Source organism: Pteropus vampyrus, unplaced genomic scaffold, assembly GCF_000151845.1.
Source record: "Pteropus vampyrus isolate Shadow unplaced genomic scaffold, Pvam_2.0 Scaffold249, whole genome shotgun sequence".
Classification (NCBI taxonomy): Eukaryota; Metazoa; Chordata; class Mammalia; order Chiroptera; family Pteropodidae; genus Pteropus; species Pteropus vampyrus.
The window spans coordinates 2,028,188-2,045,340 of NW_011889030.1; the positions used below are offsets into that span (position 1 = coordinate 2,028,188).

The 17,153-nt window shown below is 37.9% G+C and overlaps 1 protein-coding gene and 1 pseudogene across 2 annotated transcripts in view; both read left to right on the top strand.

The window, feature by feature from the left end:
* The first annotated feature begins 8 nt into the window (after positions 1 to 8).
* Positions 9 to 1,678, top strand: LOC105301709 (annotated as a pseudogene).
* Positions 1,679 to 10,048: 8,370 nt separating this feature from the next.
* The window catches only part of SIRT1 (sirtuin 1), a 29,327-nt gene continuing 22,222 nt past the window's right edge, over positions 10,049 to 17,153 (top strand). Inside the window, exons 1-4 of one of the 2 annotated variants that reach the window (XM_011374482.2) lie at positions 10,049 to 10,533; positions 11,845 to 11,961; positions 13,238 to 13,479; positions 14,736 to 14,888. In XM_011374482.2, the coding sequence (XP_011372784.1) occupies positions 10,128 to 10,533; positions 11,845 to 11,961; positions 13,238 to 13,479; positions 14,736 to 14,888 (918 nt within the window). In that variant the 5' untranslated portion in view covers positions 10,049 to 10,127. Of the gene's footprint in view, positions 10,534 to 11,844; positions 11,962 to 13,237; positions 13,480 to 14,735; positions 14,889 to 17,153 lie in introns of those variants that run through there. The other variant, XM_023520123.1, reaches the window with a different exon arrangement.

The following is a 17,153-nucleotide window of genomic DNA, read 5'->3' on the forward strand; positions in this document are numbered from 1 at the left end:
TGCTTGTGAGCACTGCAACGATGACTTTGCCTGCTGGTAATTACAAATCCAAGGCTGCATACAGTCCCTAAGGTTACCAGGCTGACTATCATATGCGCACAGGAGATCCAAAGCAGGACCAGGCTTATGAATGCATGAACAGAAAACCTATCAGGTGCCCCCTGAAGTGATCAAAAGCTTCATCCAGTATTTCCAGAGCACCATCTTGGATTTGATTGACCAGAAGGTATATGAGCTAGAGGCCAGTCTTGTCTCCAGCAATGTCATTGACGGGAACATATATGAGATCCAGGACATTTATGAGAACAGCTGGACAAAGCTGACAGAAAAATTCTTCAAGAATATACCTTGGCCTGAGGCTGAAGCTATTGCTCCACGGGTTGGCAATGATGCTGTCTTCCTGATTTTGTATGAAGAATTATGTTATAGACACATAATGCCAAAGTCAGTGGGGGATCTTCCTTGGAGAAGAGGTTTGAATCCTATTACAAATACTCCTAATGCTGATGATCCTGATCCCCTTCAACTACCCAACCAGTGGCTCTGGGACATCATTGGTGAGTTTACTTATCAGTTTCAGTCATTTAGTCAGTACCACTGTAAGACTGCCAAGAAGTTGAAGGAAGAGATTGACTTCTTTCATTCTAATCTCAAAATCTGGAACATTCACAGTGTCCTCAATGTCCTTCACTCTCTGGTAGACAAGTCCAACATCGATTGGCAGTTGGAGGTGTACAGAAGTGGAAGTGACCCTGAGAATGTGGCTGTAGAGTACGGGCGACATTACCTCTACAAGATGCTTGTCTACTTCAGCCTCACGGGGCTTCTGCATCTGCACTCCCTGTTGGGGGATTACTACCAGGCCATCAAGGTGCTGGAGAATATCAAACTGAAAAGAAGAGTACATACTCTGCCTGAGTGCCAGTTTACCAAATACTATTTTACATATTTGGTTTTACATATTTGATGATGCATTGCTATCAGGATGCCATCGGGTCTTTGCTAACAACATCCTCCTCTATATCCAGAGGACCAAGAGTGTGTTCCAGAGGACCACATATACGTATGAGATGATTAACAAGCAGAATGAGCAGATGTATGCACTGCTTGCCATCGCTCTCATTGTGTAATCCATATGTATCCATGAGAGCATTCACCTCCAGCTGTGGGAGAAATACTGGGATAAGATGCTACGTATGCAGAAAGGTGACCTGTGGGTCTATGAGGAAATTTTCAGCTATTCTTGCCCCAAATTCCTGTTGATGTAGTGCCCAGATATGACAAGATACATCCCAACTACCACAAGGAATCCTTTTTGCAGCAGCTAAAGGTGTTTTCTGAAGAAGTGCAGCAGCGAGCCCATCTCTTGACCATTCACAGTTCCCCCAAGCTTGACACCACCATGCCTGTGGCCAAGCTGGCCAGCTTCCTGGACCTCACAGAGCAGGAGTTCCATATTCAGCTTCTTATCTTCAAACACCAAATGAAGAACCTGGTGTGGACCAGCTGTACCTCCTCCCTAGATGGCAAATTTCAGTCAGCCTCTGAGGCTGATTACATCGATAAAAACATGATTCACATCACAGACACCAAGGTTGACAGGCGCTATGGCGATTTCTTCATCTAGCAGATTCACAAATTTGAGGAGCTCAATAAAACTCTGAAGAAGAGACCCTGAGTACATTCACACTCTCGTTAGTCAGGTACCTATTTTGATGTCATTGTCAGTGGGGAATTTTTTTTAACACTATGAAGCCTTTACCTAGTTCAGCCATCGACCAGTCAACCGAGTTGGAGTTTATTTGAATCAAGGACTGAAATGTTTTAAATAGGTCTCAGTAAAAGATCTCTGGAGCCAAAATTTTTTTTTTAACTATTAGATCATTAAAATAATTTTTGAAAATAGAAAATTGTGTTTTTTTTAGCATTAATAACTGGGAAGAAGTTCAAAGAATTGAGTAACAGCAATAACAAAATTTCTTTCACTTACATGTACTTATATATCTGGACAAGGTTATTCAGAGTTAATGCTGAACTTGTCTCATTTAGCAATAACTAATATTTATTCTCAGATACATAAACTAATTGAAAAAATTAAACTCCCATTCATCGCGTTCAAGTATGCACTTCCAATAAAAATTTAGTTTTTCTTTATTATTTATCAGAATTAATGTTATTTTCATAAGTTGCATAATAATAATGATGGAAACAATAGCTCAGTCTGGAAGAAATGTTTTTAACATTCAGGGGAAGTTTTTTATAAACTAAATTTCAATTTGAATATATATATTTTTATAGTACAAAAGTAAGATATATGATCAATAAAAGACTTTTCATGACTTTTGATACTGACTCAGATGGAGTGAGCCCACTACTTCCTTTCCCAATGGTACGACTAAAAACTGTGGACAAAATACAGAAAGCAACTACTTGAGGACTCTAAGAAGTAAATAGTAGCGAACAGATTGAGAGGAGAAGCCATGGTGAAGAAGGACACATAAAGGAGTGAGTTTTCCATATTTTTCCTTTTTTATCTCCTGGATTTGGCCCAAAGGCAGCCATAGTGCATAACTACATACTTGGCACAGGCATCAAAAACTCCTAGGGAAATCCTATATGCCTGGTCAGAAGACCTGGAAAGGGGGTTCCTACAAACAAGAGAGTGTAGGAGAACTCTCTTTGCTGTTTTTTTCTTTTTCTTTTTTCTTTTCTTTTTGGGAACTGTAATCAGTACAATAAGGCAAGAATAAGAAAAAACATACAGATTTGAAAAGAAAGAATAAAACTGTCTCCATTCTCAGGCAATGCAACATGATAGTCTATATCAAAGAATCTACTAAAGAATATAGCAGAAAAAAAAAAAAACTCATGGAACTAATGAGTTTAGCAAAGTCTCAGATCATTAGGTTAATGTTAAAAATCAATCGATCAATTGTATTTTAGCATTCTAGTAATGAACAATTAGAATTTGAAATTTTTAAAAAGTACCGTTTAGAATAGCACACCCAAAATGAAATATTTAGGTATAAATCTAATGAAAAAAATGTGCAGGATTTATATATTTAAAGCTACAAAACATTGGTGAAAGAAATCAAAGATCGAAATAAATTGGGGAGATGCATTGTGTTGGTATATTGGAACATTCAGTGTTATTATGGTGTTGATTCTCTCCCATTTGATCTATAGATTCAATGTAATTTCAGTAAAAATCCCAGCAGCATTTTTAAAGTCGATTGGATGGGCTAAATCTAAAATTTTATATGGAAAGGCAAAGGAATTAAAATAGCCCAGACAATTTTGAAAAAGAACAAAGTTGGAGGATTGGTATTATCAGATTTCAAGATTGACTACCAAGCTACACAATCAAAATAGCGTGCTATAGATGAAAGAGTAAACATATACATCCATGGAACAGAATAGAGTCCACAAAGAGATCCACATAAATGTAATCGATTGATTTTTAACAAAATACAGAGGCAGTTCAACAGAAGAAGGATAGTATTTTCAATGGTGATGGAACACATAGGTATTGTTGGGGAGGGCTAGAATTCCCCCCTCCACACTTTAGTTCTTATGATCGGACTAATAATAAAATAATAAAATTGACACGATGAGATTAACAGGAGAAAAATCAATTTAATATATGCTCATGGTCATAACCTAATGCTCAAAGCAGAAAATGAGGCTCCAAGAAATGTTTAAACCAGGCACTTTTTTATACTTTTTAGACAAACAATAAAAATGTATGTGTACATATCCTGCATTTGCAACAATATGAATGGGTCTTGAGGGCATTATGCTAAGTAAAATAAATCAAAGAGAAATACTGTATGATCTCTTTTATATGTGGACCTTTAAAAAAAAAAAGAAACAAACTCATAGAAACAGAAACAGAAAACAACAGATAGATGGTTGCCAGAGGCAGGTAGGGGTGGGAGGTGGGGAATTGGTGAAGGTGGTCAAAAGGCGCAAATTTCCAGTATAAGATAAATCAGTCCTGGGGATGTAACGTACAGCATCTTGGCCACGGTTAACAATACCATGTTGTATATTTGAAAGCTGTAAAGGGTAAATCTAAAAAGTTCACCCACACACACAAATTTGTAACTATGTGTGGTGATAGATGTTAAATTATTCCAGTAATCATCTCAAATATACATATATCAAATCATGTTATACACCTAAAACTAATATAATTTATATATCTATTATATCTCAGTAAAAAAGAAAACAACCCAATACAAAGAATAAGGCTATTAATAAATTAGTCTACATTAAAATCAATACTTCTGTTCGTTGAAAGACACCATTAAAGAGGTGCACTCATTAGGAGAAAGGCGAATAAGAAGCTTTTAATAAAGTTATGATGAACGGATCCAGCTGACAAACTGGCCAAAGAGCTAGATTACATTTCAGTTCTGGTCATTGTCTTCTGTTTGCCCATAACTCCATTTTGTCACCCAAAATGATAAAAATTTCCTAGGCTTTCTTGTGTGTAGCCACATGGCTGGTTTCTAGATTGTTGAATGTGAGAAGAAGTAGTAGTTGAGTGTCACTTTCAAGACTGGCTCATAAAACCTTCCAACAAATGTTACTTAATTTCCTTTACCTGTCCAATGGCAGATATTCAAGGTAGAAGGAGCAAGGGTCTCTTGGTGACTTTTCAAAGGAAAGTTGACCCAAAGAGCCCTTTGACCGGGAACAACCATGTAGGAATGTTGTGTGAGTAAGAAGTAAACTTTAATTGCATTTAGCCATTAACATTTTAAAATTATTTATTACAGCAGTTAGTCTACTCTAACACAATCATGACAGTGGCTTTTACTATGTTATTTTGGAACCCTAAAAAAATCTCAATGATATCTTGAGGGATGCCATGGTGGAAACTGGGGGAGTTTACTTCAACCAGAACAGTCCTGCTTTTATATATTCAATACATTTTGGCCCTCCATATTCACAGGTTTCAAATCCATGGTAAGGGTAGCTATACGCATTTTTCTGTGACATTTTATATAAAGGACTTGAGCATCCAAAGATTTGAATAACCACAGGGCGGGTAGGGGTGGGATGGTCCTGGAATCAATCCCCCAAGGATATTGAGGATTGACTGTATATGTAATGTATGATGTATGAACACATGCATGTATGATATATAATGATGCGCATAGTGAGGACTTCAAAAAGCACAAAAGGTTTTATAGTAAAAATAAATCTTCTTCATACCATTTTTGCTTGGTCTTCCATTTGCCCTCCCTAGGAGCAACTTCTGTTACCCACCTCCTGATTAAGTGATAATCTATGTACATATGCTCTGGCGATATGTTTAACCAGTTTCTCATTAATAGACAATGTTTTTCCAGTCTTTTGCAAGTATAAACAATGGCACAATGAATATATGTCATTTTATACATATACAAGTGTATTTATAAAATGGATTTCTAGAATTGAAGTGCCAGATTAAAAGGCATATGCATTTTACATTTTGATAAATGCCAAATTGTCTTCCATGGGGTACCAATTTACACTTCTACTATCACTATATAAGTGGGCCTGACTCTCTATGTCCTTGCCAATGAAATATGTGATCAAATTTTGTCTTCTTATTGCTTTGATATGTGAAAAATGATATCCCATTGTAGATTAATCAGTATTTCTCGTTATGAGTGAGGTTTTAGACCTTTCGCATGTTTAAAAGCTACTTGCATCCCCTTTTCTGTAAACATAACTCTTCTTTTTCAACTGGACTATCAATCTTTTTCTTATTGATTTGCGGAAGTCCTTTAACTATTTAAGGAAATGTACCTACATTTTATGATAGAATTGAGATCATTCAACAGATGGATTCTGCTGCTAAAAACCAAAGTTTGGAAATCACTGTCTAGGCTACTTTTCAACCTGGCCTTGCTAATAACAGCCTGTCCTTTCATTCCCTTGGGAATCTTTACCACTTAGAGCCCCAACTAGTACCACTTACACTGTGTGGTTGAAACTCTAAGCCAGAGTTTGTCAACCTTGATACTTGACATTTTAGCTGGACAATTCTTTTTCGGAGGCCATCCTCTGCATTGTAGAACATTTAGCAGTATCCCTGGCCCTCCATCTGCTAATGTTGGTAGTACAGTCTCCCTTAGTTGTGACAACCAAAAATATCTCCACATTGCGAACTATCCCCCATTGTACAGGGGGGCAAAATTGCCTCAATCGAGAATCACTGGTCTAGGTTTTTACATTTCTGGTGGAAGGCAGGCTGCATTACCAAACTGTCTATGTGCTTTAGTTTTGAAGTCCTATAGAGCTACCCAAATAGTATTTGATAAGGTACAGAATACTAAGTTCAGTAGGGTAGTATAATGCTTATGTTACAATCTAGTCAAAAAGACTAACATACATGAAGCCATGAAAGGATAACATCTGCTAAATTTGTCATTATACCTAAGAAATTTAAAAAGAAGCATAAGACAGGAAAGCCAGCCGACTGCTCTGGCCTCACAGGGTGGGAGCGCCCTGATGAGGTCATCAGAACCAAGAATCTAGCCCTTGGACAGTAGTTTCAAAACATGATTACTCTTTTCCTTTTTAAATTGTATTTTTTAAAAGTGTTCATTTAATACATGGAAATTTTAGCAAGAAATAGTTATTGATGTGTCCTCAGCCTTTACATTTATGCCCACTCCCTCCACCAGGGATGTTAAAATCTTAACATTTTGATATGTAACTTTCCATATTTTTTCCAAGTCTCTACAGCCCTATTTATATACAGGTTCGTATATAGATATATAGGGGTTTTTTTTTAAATAGTAAAAAGGGATATTTATTAAATAATAGAAAAGGATAATAGTATACACATTTTTGTGCAACTTGTTTTTATTACTCACAGTGTATCATAAACATTTCTCAAAAATAAGTTATAGATCTTTTTAATGGTTACATAATGTGCCAGAGTATGTATGCGCCATAATTTCATCAACAGGTTTCCTATTGAAGACATCTGGATTGTTTCTTGACTTTTTTCCAAGCAACATCAATGTAATAATAAATATTCTTGTATTCATAACCTACGTATTCACATTTTTATTTAAGATAAATGAGATTTTAGATTGAAATGTACATGTGTATTTATAATTTTAATATTTCCAGATTACTTTCCAACTCTATGACAGTAAAGTATGAGAGTATCAGTTTCCTAAATCCTGACAAACAATAAATGATAACAATAAAATTTGTTTTGTTTTTGCCTCTTTGAGAAATCTCATTGTTTTATTTTAGTATCCTTTTAGTATCTCATTGTTTTATTTTAATATCCTTGACTACTAATGTCTTAGTTAAGAAGCTCTTTCTTGGAGCAGTTATATAATATTCTTATATTTTTATAGTACTAAATGTCTTATATTTCATAGTATTTTTTCATTTAGATCTTCAATCTACCTGGAATTTTCCACATATCTACTGAGGTAGGAACCTGTATTTATATTTTTCCACATTAATAACCGGTTTTGCCAATACCATTTTTTTTAGAACACAAAGAGTTGATACTAACTCCCCTATAGTAATGACATGAGACTGATATCAAAACTATAAGGCCAAAATAAAAAAACCTATAAGACCAGTTTATTTGTTTATATAAACAGAACTGTCAAGTCAGCCAGAATATTAATGTTGGCTCTTTAAACATTTTCTCCCCAACTGGCAATTCCACACGGGAAACAAATACTGTTGAAGCTGCTCAGGAGGATTAGGACTAGAAAACAAATTAAAAATCGTAGGGACTACTGTCAGAAGTCTATGGCAGCCTTTAGTATAAAATATATGTATATATAAACATTTTGTCTTTGTCTCCTCTTCCTGACACAGAACTCCTAACACCCTTGGAACTTCCTCAGTGATAGACGAGTCTGTTGTTATTCATAACAGGACTCCTATCACCACTCCTAAATTCATGCTAATGAGGTAGCTTAGGGTGAAGCCCCTGAATAGCCTGAGGATGAGGCCAGTCAAGGGGAAAACACAAATGATTAGAGGGTGGGAACTTTCAGCCCCGCTCCCAACCTCCAGAGAGAGGGACAGGTGCACTGGAGACTGAACTCCACAAAAACTCTTGAACAAGGAGATTCAGGGCTTCCGTATTGGTGAACATATTCATGTGCTGGCAGGGTGGTAAACCCTGATACCCTGAGGACAGAAGTTCAGGAAGTTTCTGGACCTTGCCCTATGTACCTCCTCATCTGGCTGTTCATTTGTATCCTTTGGAAGGATACAAAGGATACATTTTAAATCTAAGTAATGTATCTTTCTGAGTTCTGTGAGCCATTCTAGGAAATTATTGAACTTTAGGAGGGTGTCATGGGAACTTCGAATTTGTAGCCATTTGGTTAGAAGTACAGGAGATCTGGGACTAACTGGCATCTGAAGTGGAAGCAGTCCTGTGCGAATGAACCTTTAACTTGTGGGGTCTTCATTAACTCCAGGTAGTATCAGAATTGAATTGTTGAACACCAGTTGGTGTCTGGAGAATGAGTCTTGGTTCTTGGTGTTGGGAAACACCTCACAGTCCAGTACTACTTTCTCACTTTCTCTCTCTCTCTCTCTCTCTCTCTCTCTCTCTCTCTCGCTTGCTCGCTCTCTCTCCCTCCCTCCCTCTCCTCCCTGTCTCCCTCTTCCCTTCTCCCCACTTTCTCTCTCTCCTTCTCTCTCTCCTCCCCACCCCTCCCTCCCTTCCTTCCGATCTATGCTGCTCATCACCCTTCACTCAACGTTTCTTTTCCTATACGAAAATCTTGATGTAGAGTCTTTAGGTATTCTTTCATTCAATAAATATATATGCCAGTTACCCCATTACAGAGCCGATGATATAGAGGTGAACTAGATGAAGAAAATTCCTGCTGTAGTTGGGGGAGATAGTCAAGAAAACACAGAAAAAAATAAGGAATAAACTAGGGGACTGAGTTCTATAATTTACTGAATAAGGAGTAGAGAGCACTCGTTCTAGGGAAAGAGGCACAGGCAAAAAAAAAAAAAAGTATGACAAATACATGGCTCTAGATTTGCAAGTATTACATGGGTCCTTAGTTAAAACTAGATATGGAGTGACAGTCCTGGAATGCTAGGGAAAACGGAAGGTAGAGGGGATTCAAGTAGGAAAGAAACTAATATTTTTCGAGCAACTATGTACCCCTCACTTTACATCTGGCTACTTCATTTAATTCTTATCACAACCCTATAAAATGGGTACAGTATTATCATTTTAGAGATAAAAACATTGAGTTTAGAAAGGTTAAATTACCCAAGGTAGAAGGGGAGTATCTCAAATTGTAACCCAAACCCAGAGGTGTATTAGAGGAACAAGTCACGCTCATTCCACACTCTCCTTATACCGCCCCACTTGACCCAGTACACTCATTTTATTAAGCCCAAAGAAGAGAACTCAAAAATATCTGGGTCCACACTGGGGCCACAAAGGTCATTGGAGGCTAGGGTGGCACATACCTTTAAGGATTTGACAGTTTACATCGCCCTACAAGTGATGGGCAGTAGTGGGGAAAAGCAATTAGTTAAGGAGAAGAAAGAGGAGCGGAAGAGGAACTGTCAGAATGGCGAAAGGAGAGTGAGGACCGAACTGTGCCATTCTGCCTCTCTTTACCCGTGCCGTTAAGAAGACTATCCAGCATATTTGAAGGCGCTACATCTTGGCCCGCTTCCTCCCTTATCGCCTCTCGGGAACTACGTTCTAACCCTTAGCTTAAATCTTAGAGCAAGCGAGGTGTGCACTGCAGGCAGAAGAGGAAACTTGCAATGTGAACCCAAACTTGAGCCATCCCAGCCGCAGTGATTTCACATGGTTTGAAAGAGAAGTTGAGAAAGGGGCGAGCCCGGCAGGAGGATGCGCCCCGCGGGGCAGTGGGGCCGCAGCAGGGAGGCGGCTCTTCCTCCCGCCCACGCCGCCTCCGCCCGCCACGTGACCCTCCGTGTTGTGGTCCCGCCCGCGTGGGTGGCGGGAGCCGCGGGGGGGCGGGGGCGGGTCACGTGACGCGGTTTAAATCTCCCGCAGCCCGAGCCGCGGGGGCGCCAGTGCCGCGAGTCGAGCGGGAGCAGAGGAGGCGAAGGAGGAGGGCCAGAGAGGCAGTTGGAAGATGGCGGACGAGGCGGCGCTCGCCCTGCAGCCCGGCGGCTCCCCGTCGGCGGTGTCGGCCGAGAAGGAGTCTGAGTCGCCGCCCACAGGAGAGCCGCTCCGCAAGAGGCCGCGGAGAGATGGCCCCGGCCTCGGGCGGAGCCCGGGCGAGCTCGATGGGACGGCCCCCGAGCGTGAGGCGCCGGCAGCGGCCGGGGGCGGCCCGGCGGCGGCGGCGGCGGCGGCGCTGTGGCGGGAGGTGGCCGCGGCGGGCGGGGAGCGGGAGGCCCAGGTGGCGGCGGGCGGAGAAGGAGACAATGGGCCGGGCCTACAGGTCCTATCCCGAGAGCCGCCGCCGGCCGACGACCTCGACGACGACGACGACGAGGGCGAGGAGGAGGAAGAGGCGGCAGCGATTGGGTACCGAGGTGCGCAAGGGCGCGGGCGACCGGGACTGCGCACTCCCCCGCCCTCTCCCGGGCCCTCCCCGTGTGCGATGGCGGGGTCTCGGGCGGGCTGGGGTCTCGGGGCTGGTTTTGCGGGGTCCCACTCCTTCCCGCGGACCTCGGCTGCGCGCCTCCGGGGCTGCTGGCCTGGACGCGGGAGCGGCCTGCCGACTCCTTCCCGCCCTCCCCTCCTTCGGCCTCGCGCTTTGCGCAGCCGCCAGGCCGGGAAGCTTTCGCAGTTGGTTTTAAAATAAGTTTCTTTTTCCTCTTACTGTTTTTGCATAATGCGTTTGTTAAACGTCGTTTCTACCCTCACCCCGCCCCCCAGCACTTTAAAATCTGCAACTTTTGCTTCCCTTGCACCGATTTTTTGCAGTTGTCTTTGCAAATCGACACCTGTGCAATGCAGTGTGCAACTTTTCGAAGGGTCTTTATTTTAAACTTGTCTTAAAATTTAAAGAGCAAAGCAATTTCTAAAGTTAGTCTCAAAATTTTGAAGATGTTACTGTTTTCTGGTTCAATTAATAGTGGGCATAGGAAAGTGATAGTATTTTTGGAGCACTTTTTGTGTGACTAGTATTTTTCTCTAATCATGTTCTTACAATAGTTTTAAGATTAGGTGCAATCCTTTATTGTATGTATACGTAACCCTGAAACACGAATTGACGTATTTTGGCATACTAAAGCAGATGTGTTGTACATGTGTCACGTTTGAGGGTTTCATAGTTTCGATGTGAAGATTTTCTGTCCTGGGTAGATGTGCATCTTCATCAGTGGGCTTTTCGATAGTATTTAAAGATAACATGTGCATGAAGGACTGGATTAGTAAAAAAGGTCTCTCATTTCAAGAAAAACAGAATAGAGGAAACGAATAATGCAAAGCTATTTTTGTATGTCTAGTATTATATAAGAAAAATGCAAATTGCTGTAGTTACGTTTGAACAGCTGTTTTTGTTAAATTTTTATTTGACACGTCTCGTGAGCTTCATTTGTGATTGACAAATTCAGTCTAACTAGATTACTAGTTTTGTGTTTTGATTAAGTAGATTTAATTTATATTTATATCTTTGATGAACTGAAACTTTTAGATTGTATGCAGAATCCCTAAAGATGAGGATGTACTGTGCCTATGAATGGTACAAGCTGAGCCAGTAGGCATTCTTTACACGGGCAGTATGAATGTTAAGTGTCTTCTTCCGTGAAAATTACTGCATCATAACTATTGTAGATCTTCATACATTTTAGAGGGAGATTGTTTCAGCAGCCTTTAGTTACTTTTGGTTTCTTTTGCAGATAACCTTCTGTTTGGTGATGAAATAATCACCAATGGTTTTCATTCTTGTGAAAGTGATGAGGATGATAGAGCTTCACATGCAAGCTCTAGTGACTGGACTCCAAGGCCACGGATAGGTATGGTTTCACAGCTTTAGAGAGTAAATGTCTTTTTTTTGTATTTTCATTTTATTTCAACTAAAAATATATTTATCTGCCCCCTTATAACCTTGTGATGAGGTTCCTTAGGGGTTTGCTGAGATATTAGCTTATGTTTCTAGGAAAAGTCTAGTGCTTTGTTCTGCATTTTTTTTTAAACAGGTCAGGCCAATGGAAGCTGGCCTCTGGTATTTCTCAAACCAGATCCTTCTCACGCTTTGGGTCCTTGGGCCCTTTTCATTTGTAACCTCTTTGTGGGATGCTCTTTCTCCAGTTAAGAGTATCTTGCTCCCTCACGTCCTGTCTGTTCTTCATTTTTACTTCTTAACATATCACTTTTTAACAAGCTGTGTATCTTAACGTTTTAAATTCTGTTCTTTGTTAGAATATAAGCCCCATTGGGGGCAGGACTTTTTGAATGATTTGTATACTGTTTTGTCAGTGTTTAGAAAAGTGCCTGGCACATAATTTATGCTTAGTAAATACTAAGTATGTGAGCGAAGTGGAAAAATATTTTGAAGTAGAGAACACTATCCAGAGAAAGAAGAGAAAACAAAGTTTTAACAACACTATCTCAAAAGTGATCTTTTAATGTGTTCCCGTTCTTGACTACTTAAATATAATGATGTTTAGTGTCTATAAGATTTACTGTAATTTTGGCTCTCTCAAGCTGGGAAACTTATCTAAGAAATGTCAAGATTAAAAAATATTAATGCTCAAAACATCAGCATTATATGTATCATTTTGGGAGATTGGTTAAGATCAAATTGAAGATTATTATTGGAAAAATTTTAAAAAGTAGTAGTTGTGTATAGATTTACTTTAGATGGATGTATAGATTTCCTTTTCTTTTTTCCTTATGTCTTCAATGATAAATAGTATGGGCTTTTGGGACTGTTAAGATCTTTCCTGTATTGATTTGTAGAACCCTTTTGTATATATTTCTGTCATTACATATGCTGTATATTTATGGACTTTAACTATTGAAATTTAATTCTGGTACTTTGACTCTTAAAATACATACTTTGTATTTTACGGCTCAAGGGACAGACCCAACTCTTGATTTGCTCTTCCTAGTTTCATTGAAATACAGCATTAGCTCTGAGGATATCGTGTGAATGAAATACCTTTATGTTGCATTTTCTTAGGTTGCAAAAGAGACTTAAAGATTGTTAATTCATTACTTCAGAAAATAAATAAAAATTTTTAATTACTTGGAAGTGGATTTGATCTGATTCTTTTTCCTCTTACATAGGTCCATATACTTTTGTTCAGCAACATCTTATGATTGGTACCGATCCTCGAACAATTCTTAAAGATTTACTACCAGAAACAATTCCTCCACCTGAATTGGATGATATGACACTGTGGCAGATTGTTATTAATATCCTTTCAGAACCACCAAAAAGGAAAAAGAGAAAAGATATTAATACAATTGAAGATGCTGTGAAATTACTGCAGGAGTGCAAAAAAATAATAGTTCTAACTGGAGCTGGGGTATGTAAGATGTATAAAACATTAGTAAAAGGGGGAAGTAGAGTTTGTTTTTTCTTATGACTTTTCCAAATTAAGAGACATTTTTCTGATGTAGAAGAATTTATCCTTACATGATACTGTGCGTTTGGGTTTGGACACTATTATAAAGTGAATGTAGCAGCAGTTGCTAAATTGGTTGTTTTCTACAACCTTTTCAATAACCCTAAAATAGATTTGCTTCTGTTTATTAGTATAGTAGATAAGTGGGATTAAGGCAAGATTTTTACCAACATTGTACCACAGCGCCTAAAGGAGATAGATGCAGGGAATTCTGCGTGCATTGAAGTGCCTAAGGGCCCAATGGAGAAGTTGGGTATTGGTTCCATCTTCATGGGGAAACCAGGAACCTCACTGGTACAAGTAAAGAACTTAGTGTTGGGAAGGTAACAGATTCTTACCTCTTCTCCATTTTACATTAAGGTTATGTGATTGTGGTAGCTTGGACATTTTTATTTGTTCAGCTGTAGGGTTGCAGTTAACTAGCTTACCTAAGGCTATTGTGTATCCTTTGTTAAATACAGAATATGTTAGTGACCAGGGCAATTCTGGGTTTAAATTATAGTCCTGCTTTCTGCCATTTTAAGTTGAGAGGTGGTTACTTGATCTTAAATGTTCATCAAGAATAGTTCTGGTTTTATCCCTGATGTGATTTAGACAAGTTTGGTTTGCTCTGAGCTCAAAGTGTAGTCAGCTCATAAAATTGTGGGAAAAAAGATAATTCTGAAATTCCTATTTGAAATGTCAAGGTTTATTTGAAGAAAAAGTATAGTATCTAAATCTATTCTTAACAATTGAAATATTGTACAGAATTGTATTTAAAAAAAAAAAAATACAAAAGTTAGTGTTCTCAAAATAATAGGACCCTGACCAGATGAGAGATTTCTTCTTTCTAGTTAAAATAATTTAAAATGACTTATGCTCTTCTCAATTTGCAATTGTTTTAATTTGTTGGTTAAATGCTTAAAGGTTTGAAATTAGCCTGACTTAAAATTCCTTACCCTGTCATGAATGGCATATGTGATAAATTTAATAATACTCGTTTTTTTGGGTGTTTTATTTCTATTTCAATTGGAATAGGGTGGTATTTCTGTTCTCCAAAAGAAGTTTAAAACTGAAATATTTTTCAACTCTTCTTTAATTGTATGATAACAGAACAAGTAATTATAAAGATAGAGATAGATGATTTAATTGTACAAATTATGCCATGCATATTTCAGGTTTCTGTTTCTTGTGGAATACCTGACTTCAGGTCAAGAGATGGTATTTATGCTCGCCTTGCAGTAGACTTCCCAGACCTTCCTGATCCTCAAGCAATGTTTGATATTGAATATTTCAGAAAAGATCCAAGACCATTCTTCAAGTTTGCAAAGGTACTACAGACTCTTCTGCTTGTTTCTTTGGCCTCTCATGAAAAAGTATTTGTTCACATTCAGGCTTCTTAAGCTTACCATTCAGTATCTAGGAAATTCAGTAATAGTAATGTGGTATGGAAATAAGATCACCAAAATAAAGTCATTCCAGTCCGAATTCCCTTCTTCTCAGAAGGGTTTATTATTTACTTTTCTTCATTTTAGGATTTAAAGAAGAGGCTATTTTACATTTTTCAAATTTGCACTTCATTATTGGCCTTTACATTGTCCAGGCTTTTTTAGAGGTTCGTAGACTGATGGAAAAGTAACATCATCACTGTTTTGATTTTTGATATTTATTAATGGTCATAAAAATTATAACATCTGCTTTGGTATGCTTTATGTTAGCCAGATCTTAACTTAAGCATATGCCTGAAAATTCGTGATTGGGGCGGAGAAGATTCTTAGGTTGCATTTTAGTCAGGGGTGCTGTGTCTTGCTCTAGAGTCTCTAGAGCCACACAGTGCAGTTCAGAAGCCACTAGCCACATTGAATACTTAAGTGTATTGAGATATGATGTAAGTGTGGAAGGCATACAAGATTTTGGAAACCTAGTATGGAAAAAATAGCAAATATATAATTAATTTTTTCTATTATATATTAACAAATATATGTGGAAATAATGATACGTTTGATATTTTGTTATAAATTATGAAAATTTTTATGCTCACATTATATTTCTGTTGGGCAGCTCTGCTCTGAAGTAGAAAGTTTGATATACTATCCATGTCTAAGAGATTTTAGTCATTATAAAACTGGGTTTTTTTCCCTCAAAGTTTAGTCTCATGGAAAGACATTGTAAAATTGTTAGTGCTAAACTTTAATATATTTGAAAGGGTGTTTCATATTAGTAACTATTTATAGTGAATCTAGAAATTAAATGAACCCGAATTTTAATAAAAAGGTGACCTCAGCTACTTTCAAACTATGGTCAGTTTATATAACATGGTAAAAGGAAGAGCCTTGCTAATTCAGAACAAATGGTGTTTAATTGGTTGATTATTTTTAAAGAAATACATTGTTTTATCCAGATATGGTTATAAATAGGGATTAGAGTAAAATGGGGAAATTATATATTAAAATATCTTGGATATTTATTTTTTTTGGACTAGGATTAATGTTTTTATTAATGATAGCATTCATACTGTATTTCCAAGATTTACATCCAAAAGAGCATATTGAATTTACATGCAATGGACAGCCCAAGATAACAAATTCAAACCACAGCTTTGTTGAGACTATGGTTTGTTCTAAAGTAAATTAAATACATAATACTCTTAATTCCTTTCAACATGTACAATATAAATCCACTCTTTTAAGGAATATAAAAATGGCAATGACAGCTGCACTAATTAGCAACAATTACATTTGAAACATTTAAAAATCTGAGAGTTAAGCTCTTGGATATGATTTAATTGTTAAAACTAAAAACTAAATTTGAGAAATTTTCAGGTCACTGGGAGAATTTTTAATCTTTCCAGCCATCAACTTGAAACTTGTAAAAATTTTGAACATTTTACATTATAAGCAGTAGTGATGGTCATTTATAGCTAGCCTTTAGAACAGACACCTAGTTCACACTGAAATAATGTAAAGTTAGTTTCTTTGTCTTTTCCGTTTCTTAATTTCAAGATTATGAATTAGTGAAGATTTACCGTTTTAACATACTGGTGCTAGTGTTCCTAATGCATGATTTTGCAGACCAAGGAAATATCACCTAGTTATAGGTTTCTTGAATTAGACCGAGGCTCCAGGCATTATGATAGCTCTAGTAGCAGAAGGCGGGCAAGTAGCTAGAAACTACTTTGATTTCATATCTGATTATAAAAGTTTGAGTCACTAGTCCATTTATATAATGCTCCTAAGACACTTGCTGTAAATTCTGTGGTCTGAAAAGAAAGAAAACATATTGCCCAAACAAACTTGTCCTAAATTGTTTCCTAAAGTAGTAACCTGACACTTGGGAAAATGTGGTAACTGAGAATAGAAATAGCTAGATGAGAAAGATTGTAACCTTAGTTGTCTAATATACAAACTGAGTATTCATCTGTAGAAACAATTCAGAATTACTCTGATAAAGACAAATTACAAGAACTTTAGGAAGTGTACTTCAAATCTAGACGGTGCATAAAGTATGTGAATTACAGTAAAAATGGCAAACTGTTAATGTGTTACAGTGTTCTTAACCACTGTGTATAGATTATCTACTACCTAGGAGAAGAAAAG